Here is a 19,556-nt window from a genome sequence, read left to right as displayed (position 1 = left end):
TGTTATCAAGCTCGAAGATCGTTATACTGTCCTATTTGAAGTATAGGTAAACTTGAGAACGCCAGTTCTATATCTCGCGGGATTTAGAGCAAGAGGAGCCGAAACCATTCCATTGAAAGGATAAACGTTTATATTTACCCGTAGAAAGATTATACAATTGCTTTCGCGCAGCAGGTAAAATTGGGAATCAGAAAAAGCGACTGAATTTGAGTGGGCAGTGGATTGGAATCTAGGAACAATATTGACATGACCGGCCTCCGACCTCTGTCAAACAGCAGAATGTCAGCCACTACACATCACGACAAAGCAATTGCAACGTACGTTCAACCATAACATCAATAGCGTCTGTTAGTAGCGAGGAGTATCAGTACGAGTTACATGCTCAGGGAGGGGGAAAGATCACAAACGTACCGCCATCATCCATGTCCAGAAGCGCCGGCGTATCGTCATCGTTTAGCCGATTACCATCGTACAGGAACCTATTTGAGTGAGCACTCCACAGGATCGCCCTCAAGATAATCATATACAACGAACCTGATGCTGCTCACATCTTTGCCCACTTTATTGGCATAGGCGCCTTGCAGCTTGCTGAGCTTCGTGCTTCGTTTGATCTTGAAAAAAACCTCTTCTCCAGCGGAGCTCACGACCTGTACGCGCGAAGAGACGCGTGCAGAGAATATGTGACCGGACCGGGGGATATCGTTTATCGAGATTTGAAGAGCAAAACGCGCGGAAGACGCAATGTATCGGCCGATGTTTCCGTGCACAAGAGTGATCAAAAAGGCCGAGCAGAGCAAAAGATAAAGGACGTATAAGCTCAGATTGTCGTAGAGCGAGTAACATTAGTTCATACCTTAATATTAATTGGGGCGTTGGGGTCCTCAGACTTCACATCCTCGCCGCCAACTTGGGAAGGAAATTGTTCGTTGTCAGACATCTCGAACTAAACGTGAAAAATCGACGATATGGGATAGACGAATGCAGGTAAATTTGGGGATATGAGGATCGTCAGGGGAGGAAGATGTACCAGAGACGAGAAGGTGGTGGTACAAAGCGAAGGGCGGTTCTTTTCCTTTCGTTTTCACTTGGGGTGGGTATTTACATCAGATTCATTAATGTCGCTTAGTCAGCTGCTTCATCACACGGGCAGCGTCGGACAGATTGGAAAGGAAACCAGTTTCTGCGCTGTTTGAACGCCCTTGGATAACAGATCGAACGAATATAAGCGACATCAGAATGGACAGGAGCTCGATTGTTCCGGAATCATCGTAACAGCAGGGACCATCGCGGGCCTGCTGTTTGCATTGCGATCAACGTTGTGTCAACGCTAAAATACATAGATTAGAATACGAATTACAGACATTTTAGAATATACAATCCATTCTTGTACATAATAAGGCAACAAAACTATAGCTTCATCGTGAACGAAGGAGAACGCCAAAAAAAAAAAAAAAAAGAACGAAAGAACGAAAGAAAGAAAGGACCTGAAAAGACTACCACATTACATCCCGCTCCTTCTGCGCAGCCATCATGAACATTTTCTTCGCCTCCTCATACCCTACGTTGGCATCACTATCATCATCCGAAAGGCTATGATCCCGCATACTATCTGTGTTGGGTGGCTGCGATGGCGCTTGTGCCCGGGATTGGTTCCTAGTACCGAGGATAGAAGGTGGTGCGACTACTTGCTCCTGGATTATAAACGGTGCTCGCATATATTGATCCACCTCGTCTTCGATAGCAGGTGGTGCGGGTGAATATGTTGGGTGCAAAGACACACGAACGCTCTTCCGTCTTCGAGGAGTCGAACCCGGGGTCAATTCTCCACGAGACGCCGGTGAGGGACTATCGGCGCGATCAAGAGCCTTGAAGCGGATTGCAGGAGGCGGGGAGACGGCTCTTTTGTCAGCCTCCTCTTGTCTTTGAAAACCTGATGCGGGAAGTGGCTGTGTAATGCTAGCGGATGGTTTCTGCATCTCTTCGTCTGGACTCTCGAAGTCTTCGTGCCCTGTCTCGTATGAAGTTGTGGATGCAGAGTCGTCGGCCTCTTCTTCCCTGACGTTGTTCCGTTCGCCTTCTCGAACACCTTTGACTATTGGAGCTGGATGTGGCGAACCACTACCAAGGCTTTCTGCAGGAAGCGATGACAACGACTTCGCCGATACGACCTCATCCTTCCGAGCGGATGTGACACCATACCCCGTTGAGTTGCGTCGCCCCGAAGGATTGCCTTCGTTCCCGTTCGTGACAGCGACAGCGGATGCTTTCCCTTTAGTCGTCCCTCTACTTCCGGCACCGACAGACTCTGGTTCATGGCCCGTTTGATACCTCAGATTCTCCCTCGATTTACTCACTTCCATCAAACCCATATTCCAGGCTCGTCGATTACTCCTCGCTAGGCCATCTACGATACTCATGAGACTCTCGCCGGTTTCCGCAGTTGGAGCGACTGCACGCTGACCCGAGATGGGAGGGGGCATCCTTGTCTGAGGAGGCGATGAACTAACAGAGATGGAGCGACCATGGCCTACACTGACTGCCCTTCGAGTATTGTCATTCATCAACCGATGTTTGGGGGTATTCATAGCGGTATGCGTGGCCGTATCTCTGTCTCGCTGGCGGATGCTATCGCCGTGGTGAGGCTGCGAAACGGGGATTTGTTTCGGTTTCGGAGAACCTTGACCAAGGCCAACAGCAGCTGTCGAACCGCCAGATTCACCTCTTTCGTTGATGGTAGGTGAAACATGGACTGGTGACCCACTTCGATTGCTGAGATTTTCCCAGAATTTTGTGTCTGATCGAGGTGTCGAGGTTACGCCGGAGTGATGGACAGGCGGGACAGGAAAAGGCTTAGTGGAGGTCGATGCCACGGTAGACGGTAGACCCTGCGGTCGAGACTCTAAAGTCGAAGCGGTGGCGGGGTAAGGAGCACTTGACCTCTTGTCAACTTTGCTACCCCTTTCAAAGACAAAACTACCACCCGTTGTCCTTCCTTCCAATTGTCTCTGGTCTCCTATGCCACCCGCGGTCGTACCGCGTCTCCTGCTATCATCAGGGACTTTTGTGCCGCCCTTGAACATATCGAAGGACGCGACGTGTCCTGAGTTAATGACTCCTCCCCTCAGATTCTTCTGCAAATCCACGTTTTGTTTTACAATATAGCCACCACCAGGGCTCTTGACTCTTTCTATCTCCTCACTCTCCTTCTGAATATCATGGGAATGATCCTCCTCCAGCCTCGGTTTCTGTTCTCTATTCCCTCGACCAATAAGAACCTTCTTGGCAGGTCGTGTCGCGCCATGATCCTCCTCTATCGACCTTTCATCGTCAGTCACGGAATCAGTACTGAGTAGGTTTGCTTGACGATCCGACCACTTTCGCCTCCGCTCCTCCCTCAACTTCTCTCTCTTCTCCTTTTCATGCTGTTCCTTCCTTCCTTCCACCTCACGTTGCCTCTCTTCTTTCTTTGCTTCCCGCAGCCTAGCTTTCTCCATCTTTTTCTCTTTCTTTTCGTTCACTTTGTCTTCTTTCCCCATCCTTTTCCCTTCATGCTCCCATACTCTCTCGTCTCTTTCCCGAGCACTCTCTTCGCCATATTGACGATGAGTTCCCGGACTGAACACTTTCTTCAGGTTGGAGAAAAAGCCACTTTTCTGGAGCGATGATGTTCCAGACTGTTTCCTGTTTTTGGGAGGAGTTCGTGGCTCCTCGGTAGGTGCAGGCGCAAGGTTTTTGGGAGGAGGAGCGGTAGGACGACGGGAGTCATCCGCCCGTGGAGTTTGCAGGACGTCAGCGGCATCATGCGCAACGACTCCAGGAGCATCACCACCCTCAGGGATCGCCTCTGGTCTTTCCTCTCGGCTCGTAGAAGGTAAAATATGCCTCTCATGCTGAGAGCTTTCACGCGTCTGTCGCTCCACCATTCCACTCTCTTCCTTTCTACCATCCTCCGCATCATCATTTGAGACAGGAGTCAGGTAACCGCTGCTTGTACGAGCTGCTTTTGGTTTGGAACTTGGAGTGAGTGTTGGTACTAGCCCATCTTGGATAGCATGGGCCGCGGGAACCCGGATGCGACTCTCGTCAAATTCAAACCCAGGCGCGGGCTTGTTCACGTAAGTGACGTTGATCATGCTATGATTTCGTGGGAGAGGGTCAAAGTTACAAGGAGAAGAAGTCGCTGGTGGAGTTGAACTCGGCCTAACGATAGGAGGGGTAGTGATAGTAGCAAACTTATTCGATAGGACCTCGCTCCCGTTTTCTCCGAGGATTGGATTTGGGGCGTTGGGAACGATAAATGGGTCAGCTATAGGTTTTGGGTCAATGTAAACATTCACTTGAGAAGCGGACTGAGATGGACCAATAGATGAGACCTCTGAGATTTGATGGCCGGCCTCTGTGCTTGAGCTGTTCCGTTTGTGGTGAGGAGTGGGGGTAGCGGAGGGAGAGTTTGGATGTGGAGCTGGGCGGGATGATTGGCATTGTCTGAGATTTTGTGTATCTTCTGTAAACAGTGTTATACTTTCGGTACCAAATATAGAGAATGGACTTACGCCTGTCGATCTGCAAGTCAGCTGAGGTACGAATACCACTCCGACCTATATCAACCCAAGCTTGACCACAATCAATGAGTGCGTCACAACGAATGCGCAAACCATCACGAATGGCGATGACACGGGCCACCTCGAGCTCCGCTTCTTTGACTGTGAGATGAGCCTCACATGCCCTAAGTTCAGCTTGAGCATTCTCAAGTTTAGTGGAGGTCTGTAACGACGAGGGAGAGTAGGACGAATGGCCGATAGAAAGTGAAAGGCTGGACTCGGAGGCGAAACGTGGGTGCTGCGAGATGGAAATCCGCTTCGACAAGGCGCTGTTTCTGTCTTTGTCTTTAGGCGGTTTCTCGTGCTTAGAAGCCTTGAGTACGCGAGTAACCCTATGATTAGGTCAAGAATGTTGAAAAATCATTCGAGCATTTAAGACATACAGAATCTCCCTATCCCGGGCAATGTTCGCAATTTCAGTTTCCAGGTCTTTGAGCGATTTTAATTGTTCACGCCACGCGTCGACAGCATCTTTGTAACGACAAAGTGCATTATCGGCACTCGAAAAGTCCTCGACGATAGAAAGAATGACACTGGATACGGGTTGCGCACTTGTGGCAGCGAAAGCCGAAAGGGAAGTTAACGACGCATGAGACGAATCGAGGAGGGACTGAAGATGCTTGGAGTAGCTCTTTTCATGGGATATTAGGTTCAGGAGGAGGCGAGGGTCAGATGGCCGGTGGACCATCTGCTCGTTGGGTTGCTTTCAAGACCAGATATCAGCGTTGTATGGAGCAGAAGATGCTGAACATACGTACTGGGCTTTAGAATAGTATGTTGAGGTCAGCAGACCCTAGTTGCACCCTGAGTGCACGAGAAATAAATGTGCTTACTCGGGGAAGCGGTCTTGTGACCTCATTCCATCAACCATCAACGGAACGGAAGACGGCTGCTTAGGGGTCTCCCCAGGGTTTTTCTGTGGCAATTCTGTGGCAAATGTGGCTAATGACAATAATCTGTGGCACCAGAAGACCGTACTGGATTAAACTAACATAACGACATGGGTATGAACTAGGCGTTTGCAAGACCACATAATATGCCCTTGACCCTCGGAGCCCCTCTCTTACAATGTGACATTAGTACTCATTAGATGATTCTATCTTCGTTTCTCGGGTCTCCTCTGTCTTTTCATTCATCAAAAAGCCTTCTGATACAAAGAACAACGCACGATCGATTTGTTTTATCGGGCCTACAAACCACTTTCTTGCGGAAATAAACCAAAAGCCTATACTATATAAAACCACAATTGCCACAGCAACTACGGCATAGTTGAGTGTCTGGGAGTTGACGGGCTACATAAGAGGGAAAGCGTGAGCATATATATATGACAAGGTTATGGTCGAATCTTACATTGACTTGAGGTAGTATGAATACAACTGAAAGGAATACAACCCAAGCTATTGCACCGAGCGCTATAGGGTAAGAGAATTTGCCCAGATGAAACGGACCCCGAGTAAAACGATGACGGTATATCACCCTGAGAGCAATAGGAATACCTGTTTTGTCGTGAAAAAAGCATGATAACACAGTTCAAATAAATACTTACCATAGGATATGAAAAGTCCGATTGTTGCGATTGATGTGGCAGCCGAGAAAGCTACCGCGCTTCCGAGACTTGGTAAGCCAAGAATAAAGCTCAACGTACACGCGAGCCAAACTGCGCTCCTGTCAGAATATTCATATACGATGACGTGATTCGACCTTGCCTGTACGGATAGGCGATTTCCACTTGTCGTCTACTTTAGCAAAGAATCGATGGCCCGGAATCCCGCCATCACGAGCGAAAGCATACATCATGCGAGAGTTAGAGGTAATCGAGAATGTGCTGGGCGACCAAGTCGTCAGTTTGTATTCGTACAACGATAAATCTGGACTTACCCGCAACAGAACATGGCAGCCGTGACGATTACCTACGAATCTTTAATGAACGGCTCCCATCATTCAAGATAAGCTCACCATCAGCACGATTGCACCATTCTCACCTACGGCATCTAAAAAGATCTGTGTGACAGGCTGCCCAGTCTTGGAATTTACAACAGCGTCGAGATCTTGAATGGAGAATAACAATCCCAAAATGAAGAACCAGCCAAGTACGCCAGAGACACCAATCGCCATTATGATACCAATACTACCCGACATGGCAGCATTCTTTGTCTCTTCAGTTAACTAGCCAAGAAGATTGAATGCGATTCTTAAACGTGTTAGGATTGCGTGACTAACGTGAGCGGAGGCGTTAAATCCTGGAAAACGAAAACTTAGCAAAATATTGATTCGCAGAGTAAAAAAGCTCACCAGTTAGAGTATACTGACCAGCGATTCATTTTCATGAGCGAGCTACCTAAAGGAAACTGAGAAAACGAACTTGTGCCATAAGAATCTGGAGAGAGAATTTCTTTAGCAAGTAAGTAGGACGATACTCCTAGTGACTGACCCCAATAACCGCCACGTAAGCATTGCTAGCTCGAACGCCCCAACCCACGTCTGGGTCAACTCCAGTTCTATCAATGAACGTTTGGAAGACAAATTTTGCACTTTGGTGCGTCGGAGCTTTGGCTAGAATGACAATGACAACGACGAAGGTTCCCAATGCATGGAGCCAGATGGAGACAGTATTGAGATGGTGTAATATATGATGGACACCGAAGGTGTTAATAAGGCCTTGAGCCACCAAAACGGCAGCGTAAAACCCAATGGTAGTCTCCGGCGTAGGAACAAAAGAGGATTTCAGTGTACAAACAGTTGACAGAAAACTGGCGCATGCAAAACTTGCAGTGATACCAGTTAGATCAGGATGATAGGGTTGATTAGAAACCATACCTGATGCCAGTGGTTACAGCAACTTGTCCCAGAAGGTTGAACCACCCTAGAACAATTTAATGACTGGGCAAATAGAACCTCAGGCTGGAAGATTTCACATACCAGTTATCCAAGAAACCAGAGGCGCATTCTTGGGATTAGCAAGCATAGCCGCCCAGTAGTAGGGGCCACCTGACGTTGGATGCGCACTTTCAAGCGAAACATCAGAATCTAAAAGTGACATCAAATATTCTGAGCGGTCTCACCTGCATACCTCTGTCCAGGTGTATTCCCAGTCAGAACTCAACCCCACCATAAGATACAAGCCTACGCACCAGCCATACCCAAACCGACCAGCATCGTGCAAAACGCTAACCCCCCTCAGCTTCAATCGTAGTATATGAAGTGTCAATTACACACCTGTGATGAGCCAGCCCCAAACCATCACCGCCGGCCCTCCGGTGTTCTTTGCAACATATTTAACCTTTGCTACACAACGGAAAAGTGTGGAACTCCATACCAGGCCATATAAAAACAATGAAGGAATACCAGTCAAGACTGATACGACGGAGAATGACACCTGAACAAGGCCTTAGCAATGGAAATTTCGCGAAAATCGGGCCCACAAACCCCAAAATTCTGCAGAAGACCAAATTCTCTCCTAGAAGCGGTCAGAACAAGTCCCGAGATTAGCTTGAGAGAAAATAAGCGACATACCTCAACTCTTGCTTATACCCCATCTTTGCTAGCTCAGCCTCATCCTTCTTTGCTCCAGGTACTCCAGATTCTTCGGCACTTGAGATGATGATAGAGTTAGCATCTGTCTCGTTCTTCATGCTGGACGATAACGGGTTTATGGTTCGGGATGTCCATCCGATTTCGCAAGGCGAGATATATATATCCTATTCCCTTCCTTCGGTGGGGCAAGTGGAGTCAACACAGTTCCTTCTCACGATCACAAGAAGCCCCCACCTTATCGATGTTTGATGCTTGTCATGCGATCAATATTCCGTCGAAGACTTCCTGAAGGAATCCTTACGCCATTCTGATCCGGGAAAAAAGATTTTTATGAAGAGCGAGGACGTTGAGACAGGTTGAGATGCAACTTGGAACGCATACTGGGATGATCTATCCGAGTGATAGAGTGGGCAGAGGCAAAGCGACTTTCAATTACTCACCTACCGAAGCGCCAGTTTGAATATACGTTCATTCACAACTGTCGAATATTACCACGATATGATTGTCTTGTCAATATTTTGCAACTTGACTATGAGATTCGTGGTGGTGATGGGTTTTCTCTCTTGTATACGCATATAGCCACTCACTATCCCAAATACGAGCGTCTTCGTGTGCACTTTCTTTGGAGTGGGGTAACAGCACTCTGGCACCTAACAAGATCGCCCCCGGGACCACATGCTTCTTCAATTCAGCCTGGGCAGATGAACTAATCCTCCCTTTGTAACCGGCTGTCCCAAAGAGGGCCAATAAAGCTACCCAATTCGAAGTTTCGTTGTCGATATACGAGGCTTTGCTCGGACTTTGGGCATACGGCATCACGAGAGGATCATGAAAGTGGAAAGAAAAGTAGTCTTGACCTTACGTGTTGCAAGCTTCGGAATTCGGATACATCCTATGGCCAGATTCGGCATAGTCCGTCTAGACTGCCATCCCGGATGAACAGAAATTTTTCTAAAAATTCCTGCAGCCGTAAAGGCCCTTCTCAGATACATCATAGAGGTCGAGTGATATATCATAGTTTTGAACAGAGGAAAATGGACCTAGAGTGAAACAAGTCATCATCAGCCAGCTCAATTGGGAAGGAGGAGGCTGAGATGATGAGAATCACCACCTGGACCACGAAGAAGAGAAACGCGCAGAAAGATCAAGGCTAATTCATGGTATGTCCAGCTCGAACCGCCGCTAAGGTCATAAGGTAGAAAGTACCCAAGTGCCAAGGCCAGAAAACAGACAGAGTAGCATTGTGGGGAGCCATGAGCGAAGTTTCCCACCCTTTCTTGTCATCATTGACTTATAAATAAATATCGGTCATATACGACCCCGGATCAAAAGGTAGGACCTACAATCTCCAACTACTGACATTAAGGGGGGAAATCATAACAGTAGCGAAGAACACCAAAAATCAAGCTATATACTAATATACAATTAAATATCGACGTTACAAGAATGACGACAAAAGCCTCTGCCCATGAGAATTTGTGGCGAAACCAAGTAGGAACTAGTTACTGAACAAAACATCATTATACAATATGCAGTTACAACTCCTAGAGTTGTCATTAACCTCCAATCCAGGTATTGACTTTGCGACACTTGCACTTAAACGACGATCGGGATGTCCTTTGCCACAAATCGACCATTTTGCCAATCTCAGATACTTCAATGACCAATTTGTATATTCGCGATCAAACGTTTCGCAAAATGCGGTTCGTGGCGACTTTAGAATATTTCAGTATACTTGGTTGATGAACGAAGGGAAGACATTTCAAATACCTCGAATGTATGATCCGCATCGACTGATATATCCATATAGGTTATACCGAGAGACTTGAGCTTTGGCAGTTGCGAAGCAAGTTGGTCCAACAGCTCTGGCCTCAAAACTTCCAGTTTGAAATGGAAAGAGTGCAACAACGGAGCTCCCGTGGACATGTTTTCTAGTAGACTTGTGAGTTCTGAATCAGTAAGATAACCACTTGAGCCCTTCAATGTGAGTTTTTTTAAGTTCGGAGCAAAAAGGCGGAAAGGAGGGAGACGGAAGGGTATTGGTGGTGGTTCAAAGTCAACGTAGACATCCATTTCGAGTTCGGATAATTGTAGCAAACGAAGCTTAGGTAACACGTAGTGCAGGAGATTATAGTAGGCATAACGAGATGAAGAATTAAAAAGGGATGAATGTCTATACTCCATAAGAAGGCATTCGAGAGTATGCGCATGGAGATTGAGAAATCTCTCCAGGTATTCGAGACGAGACTGCGACGCTCGTTCCATGGGAACCGGCAGTTCGATCCTCTTTAGCTTTGGAAGACAACCCAGACCTTGAGTCAAAGACGCAACGTCGACCCATCCATCGAGAATCGGCTCGGATATAATAAGAGTGTGTAAAGAGTGTTTGTGCCATTCAACGAATGCGGCAAGTCTCTTGCCCATATCAATTTGAGCCTCTTGAACGACATGTACATGCGATGGCATTAATTTCATAGAGATGCGTTCGAGGTTCGGAAATGCTTCTAACCGCTCCAAGAAAATTTCGAGGAATTCGAACAGCCCGCCAAGGCTAGCGTCGATGTTAAGTATGCGGATGGAATTGCCTTTTTGAGACCAGAGATCGATTAAAAAGTCGGAAAAAGTGGGCATAGATGTAAAGTCATCGAGGAAGAGGCTAATTTCTTCAACTCGAGGCCAACAAGGGAAAGCCACATTGAGGGCGGCTAACACATTTGGTTGGACACGTTGAGGATTAAGCGCGATGTTTTGTCTCTTCCCCAAGAGGCGGCTGCTACTTGGAGTGCGAGACGAAATCATAAGCGACCCGAGCCATTTTCTCAGCGCAGATAACGTGCTCTTCGAGGGTTTGGGTCGTGGAGCCTCTAAAAGTAACCTTGAGTGATCGCGGGTGATCAGTCCGCCATCTGCTTCGGGGGAGTTCGCAAGAAAACATGAATATATGTCGAGCCTCCTTATACGTTGAGCATACATTGGTCCTCTATCAAGGCAGTGAGAAAATTGAGAGGACGATACATAACAAGACAACAAACGTGATACGCTGTATATCTGACACGACGCGTCTAAATCCATTGCTCAACGTAAACGAATAGTATATTTCGTCCAACGCCAGTTCAGTGAGAAAACGATTAATACCCAATAATTTGCGAACATGTCTTGCGGAGAGATAAGAGAGAATTTCTAACCAGAGCTCGGCTGGTAAATCGCGAGCCATGGTGAAAGGCGGAAGTAACAGGCAGCAAACGTGACAGCGATTTCAAGCTAGTACTTAACAGCCCTGGAAGGCGCATTACTCGCCACCGGTTCGCCCGTATAAACGCCGGCTTTCGACCAGTGAGGATCGAATATATTTCACACGCAAACTTAAAAGTTATAATCAACTTAACGTTATGATAATGGGAAGCAACAGAATTCAGATACGAAAAAACCGAGGAACACTGCTAGTCCCCATTACCCAAACTCTCATCCCCAGAATCCAAAAGGCTATACTGCTTCAGCAACGTACACTCCCCACCATTTTCCAGATCAATGCTATACGAATAAAAGTAACCTTCTGACGAGAGAACCATGACTTGTGGCATTGTACTGGAAATTACTCTTTGAATACATATAGTGGTCTTTGAGAAAGGACGATAATTACCCAGAAAGAGCAACAATTGTTCGAGCACCGCTTGTCGGTAGTTTGAGGAACGCGAAATCCCTTGACGGCTCCCACATTTCTGTCAATGTATTGGGTAGATATCCCCCAACGGAGTGTGATAGGGTTTTAGTCATTTGTAACGACTTTCTCCGTAGACTCGACCTTCGAGAATTGAAATTTTCTTATTCAATCGATATATTTCTGGGAGAAAAGAGAGAAACGCACGAGACGCTACCCGATTTCTTCTTTTCCACATATGCATCATAACCGCCATCTAGGCCTTGTGGACTTATATGACCGTCTAACGATTCTGGTGGGCTAACAGCACCACTCGACCCAGGTGAAGGGTTGCTCGTTTGTGATGGATTTCCACCTTTCCCGCGACTTCCTAACTTGAAGATATGCACAGTATCATGGGCCGAACTCACAGCCAACAACGTTCCAACCAAATTGAAATTCATCGAATAAATCTTCGTTTCCCTGGTCCCTCGACGAAATTGGTACAGCTTTTCCGCGCCGGGGATGCTCCATACTCGAATGACAGTACCTTTGTCAGATGAAGTTGCGAGTAGAGTACCGGTTGAATCGATGGAGAGGAACGAGATAGGTGCTTTGTGGGCTTGAATTACGTTTGCTACTGTTAGGGAACGCGTTGAGAAAAGAAGTACATCACCAGATTGGTGTTGTGAATTGGCGGACAATGTGGAGGTGGTGGTATGTGGGGATGAATTGGAAGATGCCGCCTTGGGAGAACCGGATCCAGATGCTGAGGAAGCGCCATTGTTGGTATTAGCAGGTGCTAGCGGGGACGTTGGAGAAGGCACGGGTGATGGATACGCGAGGTAGGAATTGGAAGTCGAAGGTGAGAGGGCACATATTGCTGTTTTATCAAAACGTCAGTCGACTTTGGCGTCAAGAGAGCGAACGACGTACCATCTGGATTTGGTGTCGTCTCTATGACATGAAGTAGCCGCATATTTGAGATGTCATAGATATATATCTCCGTCTCTAGCACAATGACTAATGTTTTCCGGTTCAGCTTGACAGCTAATATTGATGAAGGGAACAACAGCTCGCAAATCATTGACTGGCGCTACCAAAATATGAGTACACGTTGCAGTAAACGTAGCGGAGGTTAAACCTTTGTGTTGACGATTTGGAGCTTCCTCGGACTTGACTGGGGCTGGTCAGCAGCGCCGACCAATGCGATGAGGGACGTGCAGAAGAGCATCTCTACGATTCCTCTTGCGCCATCATCTAAGGGAAAAACCTAAGACTGTGTTGGACTGGGTTTTTGTACTGATGAAACTAACTCATGGTGTAGACCCGGCCAAAAGGATCGCAGTTGGTGATGCTGTAGCCTTTCCTAGTGCCGACCGAGATGCAGCTAGCCGTCAAAGTAAGTACATAACCAAAGATATCTAAGACTTGTTGCGCACGAAAAGTCTTGATTGAAGTTTGCGAAGAGCATGTTGGAGTTGGTGCGTTCAGCCATCGCAGCAGTGGTTGACCGACTTGAACAGATCCCCGACCATCACCAGCTTAGTCATAACATTGCAGATAAGATAAGATACCGGACACAGTCAGCTCATTTACACGCCGCGGCAGACAGGAAGGAATCTGCCTCACCGACAATCATCTGAGAAAATGGCAACATGAACCGCGGACAGGAAAATATCTTGCTCTCACCGTCGTCGAGGCATGACTTTTCCAGCTCCAGCTACATCTATCATTTTTTCTTTTGACATTTGCTTGGCACAGGTCGACAGCGAGCCTCATTCAGACAAGAATTTCACACCTCATAATCGTCATATATCTTCTGCGAATAATAAACAACGCAAAAAATGCATGTCAGCGCGATCATAAAGCACCTGCTTTCTTTATCTTGCCAGGAACTGGTTCAGCCCTGGATCACTTTTTGCTCTAATTGAGACAGACTCGAAAAAACCGCAGTTTGTTTCACCATGAACTTCGTAACTTCGAATTTGCCGCCGTGGTTCTGACCTGAGAATCATTAAACCTTTCAAAGCTGCATTAGACATCAAAATCGGCCTGATGATTTGCCTGATCCAAAAATAGCCTGACCTTCTCCGATCCACAAGGACCACAACTGGCTCATTCTATGTACTGGACCATGACGGGGCATAACCACTAGGGGGCTGTAGTATCTGACCGGGTTATGTAGGCAAACGTCAAATGGTTTAGCATGATCGGGCTAATCTCCGCTTTTCGACAGATATGCACTCACGTATCATTAGTATCGTCTATTTATTCATTGTTTGATATCTCAACAGTACTACATCACCAGCACCCCATATAACATGATGCACGGCAGCTGAGTCTCCAAAATTAGTACTTTTTCTCTCGCTCCGACGGGCTTTTCGCACAATTCCAGTGCGACTGTGGGCATCTAATCCTCTTTTATGGGTTACGAATCCCTATGTGGTATTATTGACGCTGATACAAGCATTGCCTTGCACCCTGAGCGTTGATTTAATATGTCTGTCATATATAAGGACCTTCTAACGAAGCTCTGGCCAAAGAACTTGGGTACCAGATCTTCTTACTGGTCTAACGCAATGGTCGACGTCCCCGGCCCTGGTCCAGCAACAAGTGCATTAAAGTGAGTGTGTAACTTCGTCAAGGGTTCAATGTATTGTATTAAATATCAACGACATGGTAGTACGGGTCCTCCGGTACGCCTTTTGTGGTAGCCGATTCGGCGGTCCTGACCGAGCTGAACCTACAGATGGTTGGCATTATCCTCAATTGGTGGCTCTTCGGTATTCTTGTCATGCAATATAGTGGGTCATTTAGTATCTTACATTCCCTATTCTAACGTTGGAATCAGTTATGTATTGCTCCTACTCGGCGAGCAAAGATAAAAAGATTCTCCAAATAGTCGGTAGGCCATTCTTCCCACTCAACGTGGTTATTCCCAAGTTTCTCTGATTGACGCCCAACTCAAGTTCATCTGCTTTTCGCACTCGACACCGCTCAGGCAATATTGACAATGGTAGACGCTTTCAATTGGTTCGTCTACGGTTTCGGCAATGTCGAGGCTTTACTTGAATTTGGTACGGCGAGCATCGATTCACCTTTTATGGACGGCCTCATAGCGTTCATTGTCCAAATGGTCTATTGTTGGAGAGTCAGAGTTTTGAGCAAGAGCACGGTTATACCAGCTTTGATTGCGTTCGTGAGTTTCATTTTCAGTATGAGTACTCAGACCGTCAGGACTCAAAGAGACGATGAATAGTTTGCTTTCGTAGGTGGAGCGAGCGGAATCTTCCTTGGGATCTATGTATGTGATACTTCTGGATATTAATGCTTGCTTGTCTAAATCGCGATTAATCAGGACGCTGTTGTGGTGCGTCGGTTGACAAATATCAAGCCTAGTCTTACTGCGCCTGTCATGGTCAGTTTTATTTCTGTTCGACTTTATGAGTTTGCTCAACTGGTGCGGATTTCACAGCTTTGGCTATGGTCGAGCGCTGTTACAGACCTCCTCATTGCATCATCCATGACTTATCTGGTGATATAACTCTCGATCAGTGAGAGTGGCATGTACTAACCGTCTCAAATAACTAGTTATTGAAGCTGAGACCCTATGGCCTAAGGACGAAGACTGTCACGTTAATGAAACGTGTACTCATTCTCTCCCTCGAAACAAACTTTTTGACGAGTAAAACAGGCATTTTTCGTTGATGACAAAGTTGACTGACACGTTCTTCCCGTAGCGGCCGTGGCAATGGCAAGCGCAATGATGTTTGTGTTGCCACCAATTGCACCTCCGGTGAGTTCCTGTATTTCAAGCTCGGTTTATCTTTTCTTGCATTGGTACTCAAAAAAAGTCAGCGCACCAATGTATACTTGACTGGGTCAGTAACTATTCCTCGCACCATTGCAATCTGCTGATGTTGACTTCAAGTGGATACGTTATTGGCAAACTGTTCGTTTACGAATTGCACACCAGATAGCTGAACTCATCAACTCACTCGAAAATCTCGCAGATACAGCAACTGTTTCATGGTCCTCTTGAATCAGCGCATTCGCCGTGACAATCGAGGCTTAGAATATGGAGCATCGCATGAGCTGGGTGTTGTATACACTTCAGCAATATCCGACTCCACGGCGACCGCTTCCAAAAACAATTCAAAGTTGACTCACCCAAAAGTGGAATCCGCAAACATTGGCGAACTATCTAACATGCAGTTCGCAGAGCCACCAGTCCGAGTCCAGTTCGGAGGCGAGGGTAAAGCGAGCGAATCGTTAGCGTCCGGATTCAATCCAGCTAGCGAAGCTACACGACCATCAGTGGGGAAGTGAGAGATCGCAATTTGACTTTGGAGTTACAAGTGTTTGAAGTTTTGTGCAGTCACTGATCACCACATTCTTGGTGGTCATTGCCGTACATTGTGAATTATTTCGAAGGTAACAAATAGGGTATTTGAGTAGACCATCCATTAAACAAGTGATATACAAAGCGCACTGTACTGTGAGGGTGTCATGATGTATGAGTTCGGCCAATTATTCGTCAAAAATGATGCCACGAGGCACTCAGCAACTGCAACCACCAGCATCTTGTGGAGGGGCATCATTTCGTAGGTCTAGTACCTGCACTCCACCAGGCATTCCACCATTCCCATTACTTGTGCTATGTTTCGTACTGTTAGCCCAAAGTTCAGGTGTTTCGAGGATCTTCTCGACGACTTCAGTAAACACTTCTTTCACTCCTACTGACGTCTTTGCAGAGGCTTCTATAAAGAGGGAGCCCATACGTTCGGCAAATTGCTGGCCTTCTGCAGCGGTTACCTGACGTGAAAATTCCTAAAAATGGTCAATTTGGGCCCTTCAAGTCAATCGAAGAAGAGTAGAAACCTTGTCTAGTTTATTGCCAACGAGAATCTTGATGACAGAACTGGACACATAAGTTTCAAGTTCGCTGTACCAGCGTGGCAGGGCTTCGAATGTCTCGCGATTCGAGACATCATAAACTAAGGGTAACAATGTTAACTTTAGGGAGGGAGTACGCGTTATGCCTGATGCATACCGAGTATAATTCCCTGAGCGCCACGATAGTAAGACGATGTAATTGTTCTAAACCGTTCCTGACCAGCAGTATCCTTAGGAATGACTTCAGATTCGTGAATCGTGATGGAATAAGAGGATGATTTACCCAAATACTCAGTTTGATCTTCTTTCCCTTCACCTCCATTTTATGAACCTGGTTGATGTTAACGTGATCAATAACTTGTCCTCTGACAATTTTGAAGTATAACGCACCCGAAAATCAACACCAATGGTTGCGCTACTCTCGTCTTCAGGAAGCCATTGTTCATCCGAGAACCGGAGCAATAGGCTCGACTTTCCAACAGAAGAATTACCGATGAGGAGTAACTTGACGTTCATGGGCTGCGACGCTGGGGCTGTTGGGGGCATGTTGAAGGAAATGAACGAATAAAGTGGAGCGAGGCAGAGTGCAGTCTGTTCGGTTAGGGTAAGCTCCGGATCACTTCCAGAAGTGGAAATTATTCGGAGACATCCGACCGAGGCTACTTCGACCAAGACTTCGACCAACGAGCAACACGTCAAATGGTTAACTAATTCGCTGATTTTTTAAATTGGCGAAATCTAATAGGAATGCAAATCTTCCTTGCAGCTACTACCACTATCCCCGCCATCTCCAATGACTCTCGGTGTCTCCATAGGATCTGAAAACCGAGAAACTGTTGTCTGAATGTTGATGGCATGCAGACGCACGGTTGTTCCTGTCTGAGTGTTCTGCGAAGCTGGTTGAGTGGCTTCTCCGCGGTCCACTCGAGTTATGATCAGATTGAAGGTGATTCCCTGTCACTCATGCCGGCGGTTAACTCATAAAATCAGAAACTTGACAGGACTCACGATGATCTGGACAACCTAGTCAAGTTAATTATCATCAAGCAACTGATGAAAAACCATACTTACCGCGTTAGATACGCCATATTGTCCATTATTAGACAATGTATACAGAACGAACAGAATGGCGATTGAAGACGTGTACAGCAACCCGGACTCGATCAACAGTCGCATCACATTTGTCAAAGGAGCGTAAGTGGTCGAATTCGATTCGCGTTTCAATCTATTTCTGATGACTTGAATACGATAAACCATCAGGGCTATTGCCGTTCCGGTAAATGAAGCACAATTGTTTCGTTGAATCTTGTGGGAACTTACATGTCGTACAAAGGTTAGTGACCAACGTCAAGCTGAGCATACTCGTAATGAAGGGAACTAAATTTGAAGCATTAAGTAAAGCCTTATTGTTTCTTAAGGTGGCTTCTGTATAGACCGTCAAAATGCCACACGCTAAATGATCACTGGTTTGATGAAGGGTTTGTTACAATAACTGAAAGACTTACCCGTACCGGCCAACCAGGAAGCTGCGGGAGCCAAAATCACGAACCAGTTCCGGCCCCAAAGGATCCAACACCGATATAACTTCGTGAAATCAGTCCATGCAACAATATGGAGCAGAAAATATAGGATGCGTACCAGAATGCTATCACCCACAAACGTCTGCACGACATAGCACCCCATACTTATCACGTTTATCCAACTCGATGTCTTGGAGAATTCTTCGACTGCGTTGCTCCGGGAGGCGGTAAAAACATCAAGGTTGTGACGTAGGTGAAATGCGACATCCAAGGATGCACAAACGAACATGATAATAGCAGCGAGCAACATTTTCAGATGTATATGCCGGAGAGGTTTGAATCTTCCTTCAGTGGTCGTCAGGACTCGAAGGCAGGCGAAGAATGTCACTAGAAATATTCCTAGTCAAGAGCGATCAATTATGGGTCATTCATATTCACTAGGCGAGCGCTGAAACTTACTGAAAATCGTGAATGGGAGTCAAATGAAAGAAAAAGCGTTGGTCATTAAAACATTCTGGGTGCTCAAGCGCTCACCCGTAGAATATGCTCTCCATAAATAGCGCTACGACTTGCGCTGCATCTATTTGAAATGTTTCATTTTTCATTTTTGGTTTCAACCAAGCAGAAATATCAATTAAAAAAGAGGGATGGAGCGGCGAATTTCGAGTCAAGCAGGAATTTGAAGGGTGAAAAAAGAGAAGTTCCAAACCATAGGCATTTTTAACTACTGGCAATATATCTCTCAGCCCAGTCAAGAAGATAAACGAGTACGCCAAGGGCCGGTGGCTAGAGCGTAAAGAACTAGTTACCCAACGTCCGGGATCCAAATCGTGACAATTAGATCCGGTGGGCACTAGCTACGCCCAGTGAGCTTAAATTACACATTATAGAATGGCCGTGTTCGGCGTACACTGGTAATGGCTATCAAAAAGGATATAATACCCGTTCTCCGAGTCGATTCCGCAAAGATGAGGGATTTATTAACGGAGACGGACGAAAGTTTCGTTTAAAGCAACTTGTATACCTTTCCTAGATTCCACCGTCCCTGGGATCAATTTGGAATAGGCTTCCACTAAATATCCTTAACCATATAAGCTCCCGCAATTGGTAAATAGTGTATAGGATAGATATACGGGACAGTGGTGTCAATTGACTGTTAGCCCTTAGTTGGCGACTTTCACCCATGCTGGTTTGAGTTCCCTTTGTTCCTTTCAAAATTGAGGCAATACAGCAGGTGACCAACGCTGGAAGAATGCTTAATCAAACATATAACATACGCAATTCAGACTTCAAACAAGGACCCATGATTTCATTTCCACTCATTGTAGGGTTCTATTGTTCTCATTGTTCTCAGGCAACCAGGCA

The 19,556-nt window shown here is 46.4% G+C and overlaps 10 protein-coding genes across 10 annotated transcripts; 2 read left to right on the top strand and 8 right to left on the bottom strand.

Moving 5' to 3' along the window:
* Nucleotides 1–85: 85 nt before the first annotated feature.
* AGABI2DRAFT_195618 (hypothetical protein) lies at nt 86–1,061 on the bottom strand. Its single transcript, XM_006456471.1, has 6 exons — nt 1,028–1,061; nt 854–943; nt 535–647; nt 412–479; nt 322–345; nt 86–264 (listed from the first exon to the last, which is right to left on the bottom strand). Exons 2-6 carry the CDS (start codon nt 935–937, stop codon nt 230–232), a joined length of 324 nt encoding a protein of 107 aa, XP_006456534.1. The 5' UTR covers nt 938–943; nt 1,028–1,061; the 3' UTR covers nt 86–229.
* Nucleotides 1,062–2,554: 1,493 nt separating this feature from the next.
* AGABI2DRAFT_195617 (hypothetical protein) lies at nt 2,555–2,829 on the top strand. Its single transcript, XM_006456470.1, has one exon. It carries the CDS (start codon nt 2,568–2,570, stop codon nt 2,739–2,741), a length of 174 nt encoding a protein of 57 aa, XP_006456533.1. The 5' UTR covers nt 2,555–2,567; the 3' UTR covers nt 2,742–2,829.
* A 2,115-nt stretch (nt 2,830–4,944) lies between these two features.
* On the bottom strand, nt 4,945–5,289 carry AGABI2DRAFT_78276 (hypothetical protein; the record flags this gene model as incomplete). The annotated part of the gene is made up of 1 exon (XM_006456469.1): nt 4,945–5,289. One exon carries the CDS (start codon nt 5,287–5,289, stop codon nt 4,945–4,947), a length of 345 nt encoding a protein of 114 aa, XP_006456532.1.
* Nucleotides 5,290–5,558: 269 nt separating this feature from the next.
* AGABI2DRAFT_211555 (hypothetical protein) lies at nt 5,559–8,250 on the bottom strand. The gene is made up of 19 exons (XM_006456468.1): nt 8,115–8,250; nt 8,028–8,058; nt 7,918–7,977; nt 7,818–7,863; nt 7,733–7,768; nt 7,664–7,673; nt 7,521–7,606; nt 7,419–7,464; nt 7,033–7,366; nt 6,964–6,978; nt 6,894–6,906; nt 6,822–6,841; nt 6,558–6,767; nt 6,480–6,511; nt 6,293–6,426; nt 6,148–6,258; nt 5,952–6,097; nt 5,770–5,893; nt 5,559–5,721 (listed from the first exon to the last, which is right to left on the bottom strand). The coding sequence occupies exons 1-19, from the start codon at nt 8,231–8,233 to the stop codon at nt 5,678–5,680; spliced, it is 1,617 nt and encodes a 538-aa protein (XP_006456531.1). The 5' UTR covers nt 8,234–8,250; the 3' UTR covers nt 5,559–5,677.
* A 373-nt stretch (nt 8,251–8,623) lies between these two features.
* AGABI2DRAFT_122428 (hypothetical protein) lies at nt 8,624–8,951 on the bottom strand (the record flags this gene model as incomplete). Its single annotated transcript, XM_006456467.1, has 2 exons — nt 8,624–8,664; nt 8,723–8,951. 2 exons carry the CDS (start codon nt 8,949–8,951, stop codon nt 8,624–8,626), a joined length of 270 nt encoding a protein of 89 aa, XP_006456530.1.
* A 682-nt stretch (nt 8,952–9,633) lies between these two features.
* AGABI2DRAFT_122427 (hypothetical protein) lies at nt 9,634–11,349 on the bottom strand (the record flags this gene model as incomplete). The annotated part of the gene is made up of 3 exons (XM_006456466.1): nt 9,634–9,849; nt 9,906–11,115; nt 11,168–11,349. The coding sequence occupies 3 exons, from the start codon at nt 11,347–11,349 to the stop codon at nt 9,634–9,636; spliced, it is 1,608 nt and encodes a 535-aa protein (XP_006456529.1).
* Nucleotides 11,350–11,459: 110 nt separating this feature from the next.
* On the bottom strand, nt 11,460–13,272 carry AGABI2DRAFT_195614 (hypothetical protein; the record flags this gene model as incomplete). Its single annotated transcript, XM_006456465.1, has 7 exons — nt 11,460–11,720; nt 11,776–11,937; nt 12,001–12,655; nt 12,709–12,868; nt 12,917–13,032; nt 13,089–13,162; nt 13,215–13,272. Coding segments are annotated over 7 exons (1,370 nt in total), but the record flags the coding sequence as incomplete, so codon positions are not given.
* A 1,001-nt stretch (nt 13,273–14,273) lies between these two features.
* Nucleotides 14,274–16,104, top strand: AGABI2DRAFT_122425 (hypothetical protein; the record flags this gene model as incomplete). The annotated part of the gene is made up of 13 exons (XM_006456464.1): nt 14,274–14,398; nt 14,459–14,471; nt 14,525–14,579; nt 14,627–14,680; nt 14,745–14,974; nt 15,035–15,079; nt 15,134–15,193; nt 15,251–15,310; nt 15,367–15,460; nt 15,516–15,571; nt 15,634–15,656; nt 15,707–15,727; nt 15,789–16,104. 13 exons carry the CDS (start codon nt 14,274–14,276, stop codon nt 16,102–16,104), a joined length of 1,152 nt encoding a protein of 383 aa, XP_006456527.1.
* Nucleotides 16,105–16,139: 35 nt separating this feature from the next.
* On the bottom strand, nt 16,140–17,242 carry AGABI2DRAFT_195613 (hypothetical protein). The gene is made up of 5 exons (XM_006456463.1): nt 17,062–17,242; nt 16,955–17,002; nt 16,829–16,901; nt 16,657–16,772; nt 16,140–16,605 (listed from the first exon to the last, which is right to left on the bottom strand). Exons 1-5 carry the CDS (start codon nt 17,215–17,217, stop codon nt 16,336–16,338), a joined length of 663 nt encoding a protein of 220 aa, XP_006456526.1. The 5' UTR covers nt 17,218–17,242; the 3' UTR covers nt 16,140–16,335.
* A 114-nt stretch (nt 17,243–17,356) lies between these two features.
* AGABI2DRAFT_188439 (hypothetical protein) lies at nt 17,357–18,796 on the bottom strand (the record flags this gene model as incomplete). The annotated part of the gene is made up of 8 exons (XM_006456462.1): nt 17,357–17,489; nt 17,535–17,625; nt 17,680–17,694; nt 17,743–17,933; nt 17,992–18,134; nt 18,159–18,163; nt 18,310–18,578; nt 18,739–18,796. The coding sequence occupies 8 exons, from the start codon at nt 18,794–18,796 to the stop codon at nt 17,410–17,412; spliced, it is 852 nt and encodes a 283-aa protein (XP_006456525.1). The 3' UTR covers nt 17,357–17,409.
* Between the last annotated feature and the right edge of the window lie 760 nt (nt 18,797–19,556).

The sequence above is a fragment of the Agaricus bisporus genome, assembly GCF_000300575.1.
Source record: "Agaricus bisporus var. bisporus H97 unplaced genomic scaffold AGABI2scaffold_13, whole genome shotgun sequence".
In the NCBI taxonomy this organism is placed as follows: Eukaryota; Fungi; Basidiomycota; class Agaricomycetes; order Agaricales; family Agaricaceae; genus Agaricus; species Agaricus bisporus.
The sequence above is the reverse complement of the archived record's forward strand: the minus strand, read 5'-3'. Positions and strand labels throughout refer to the sequence as shown.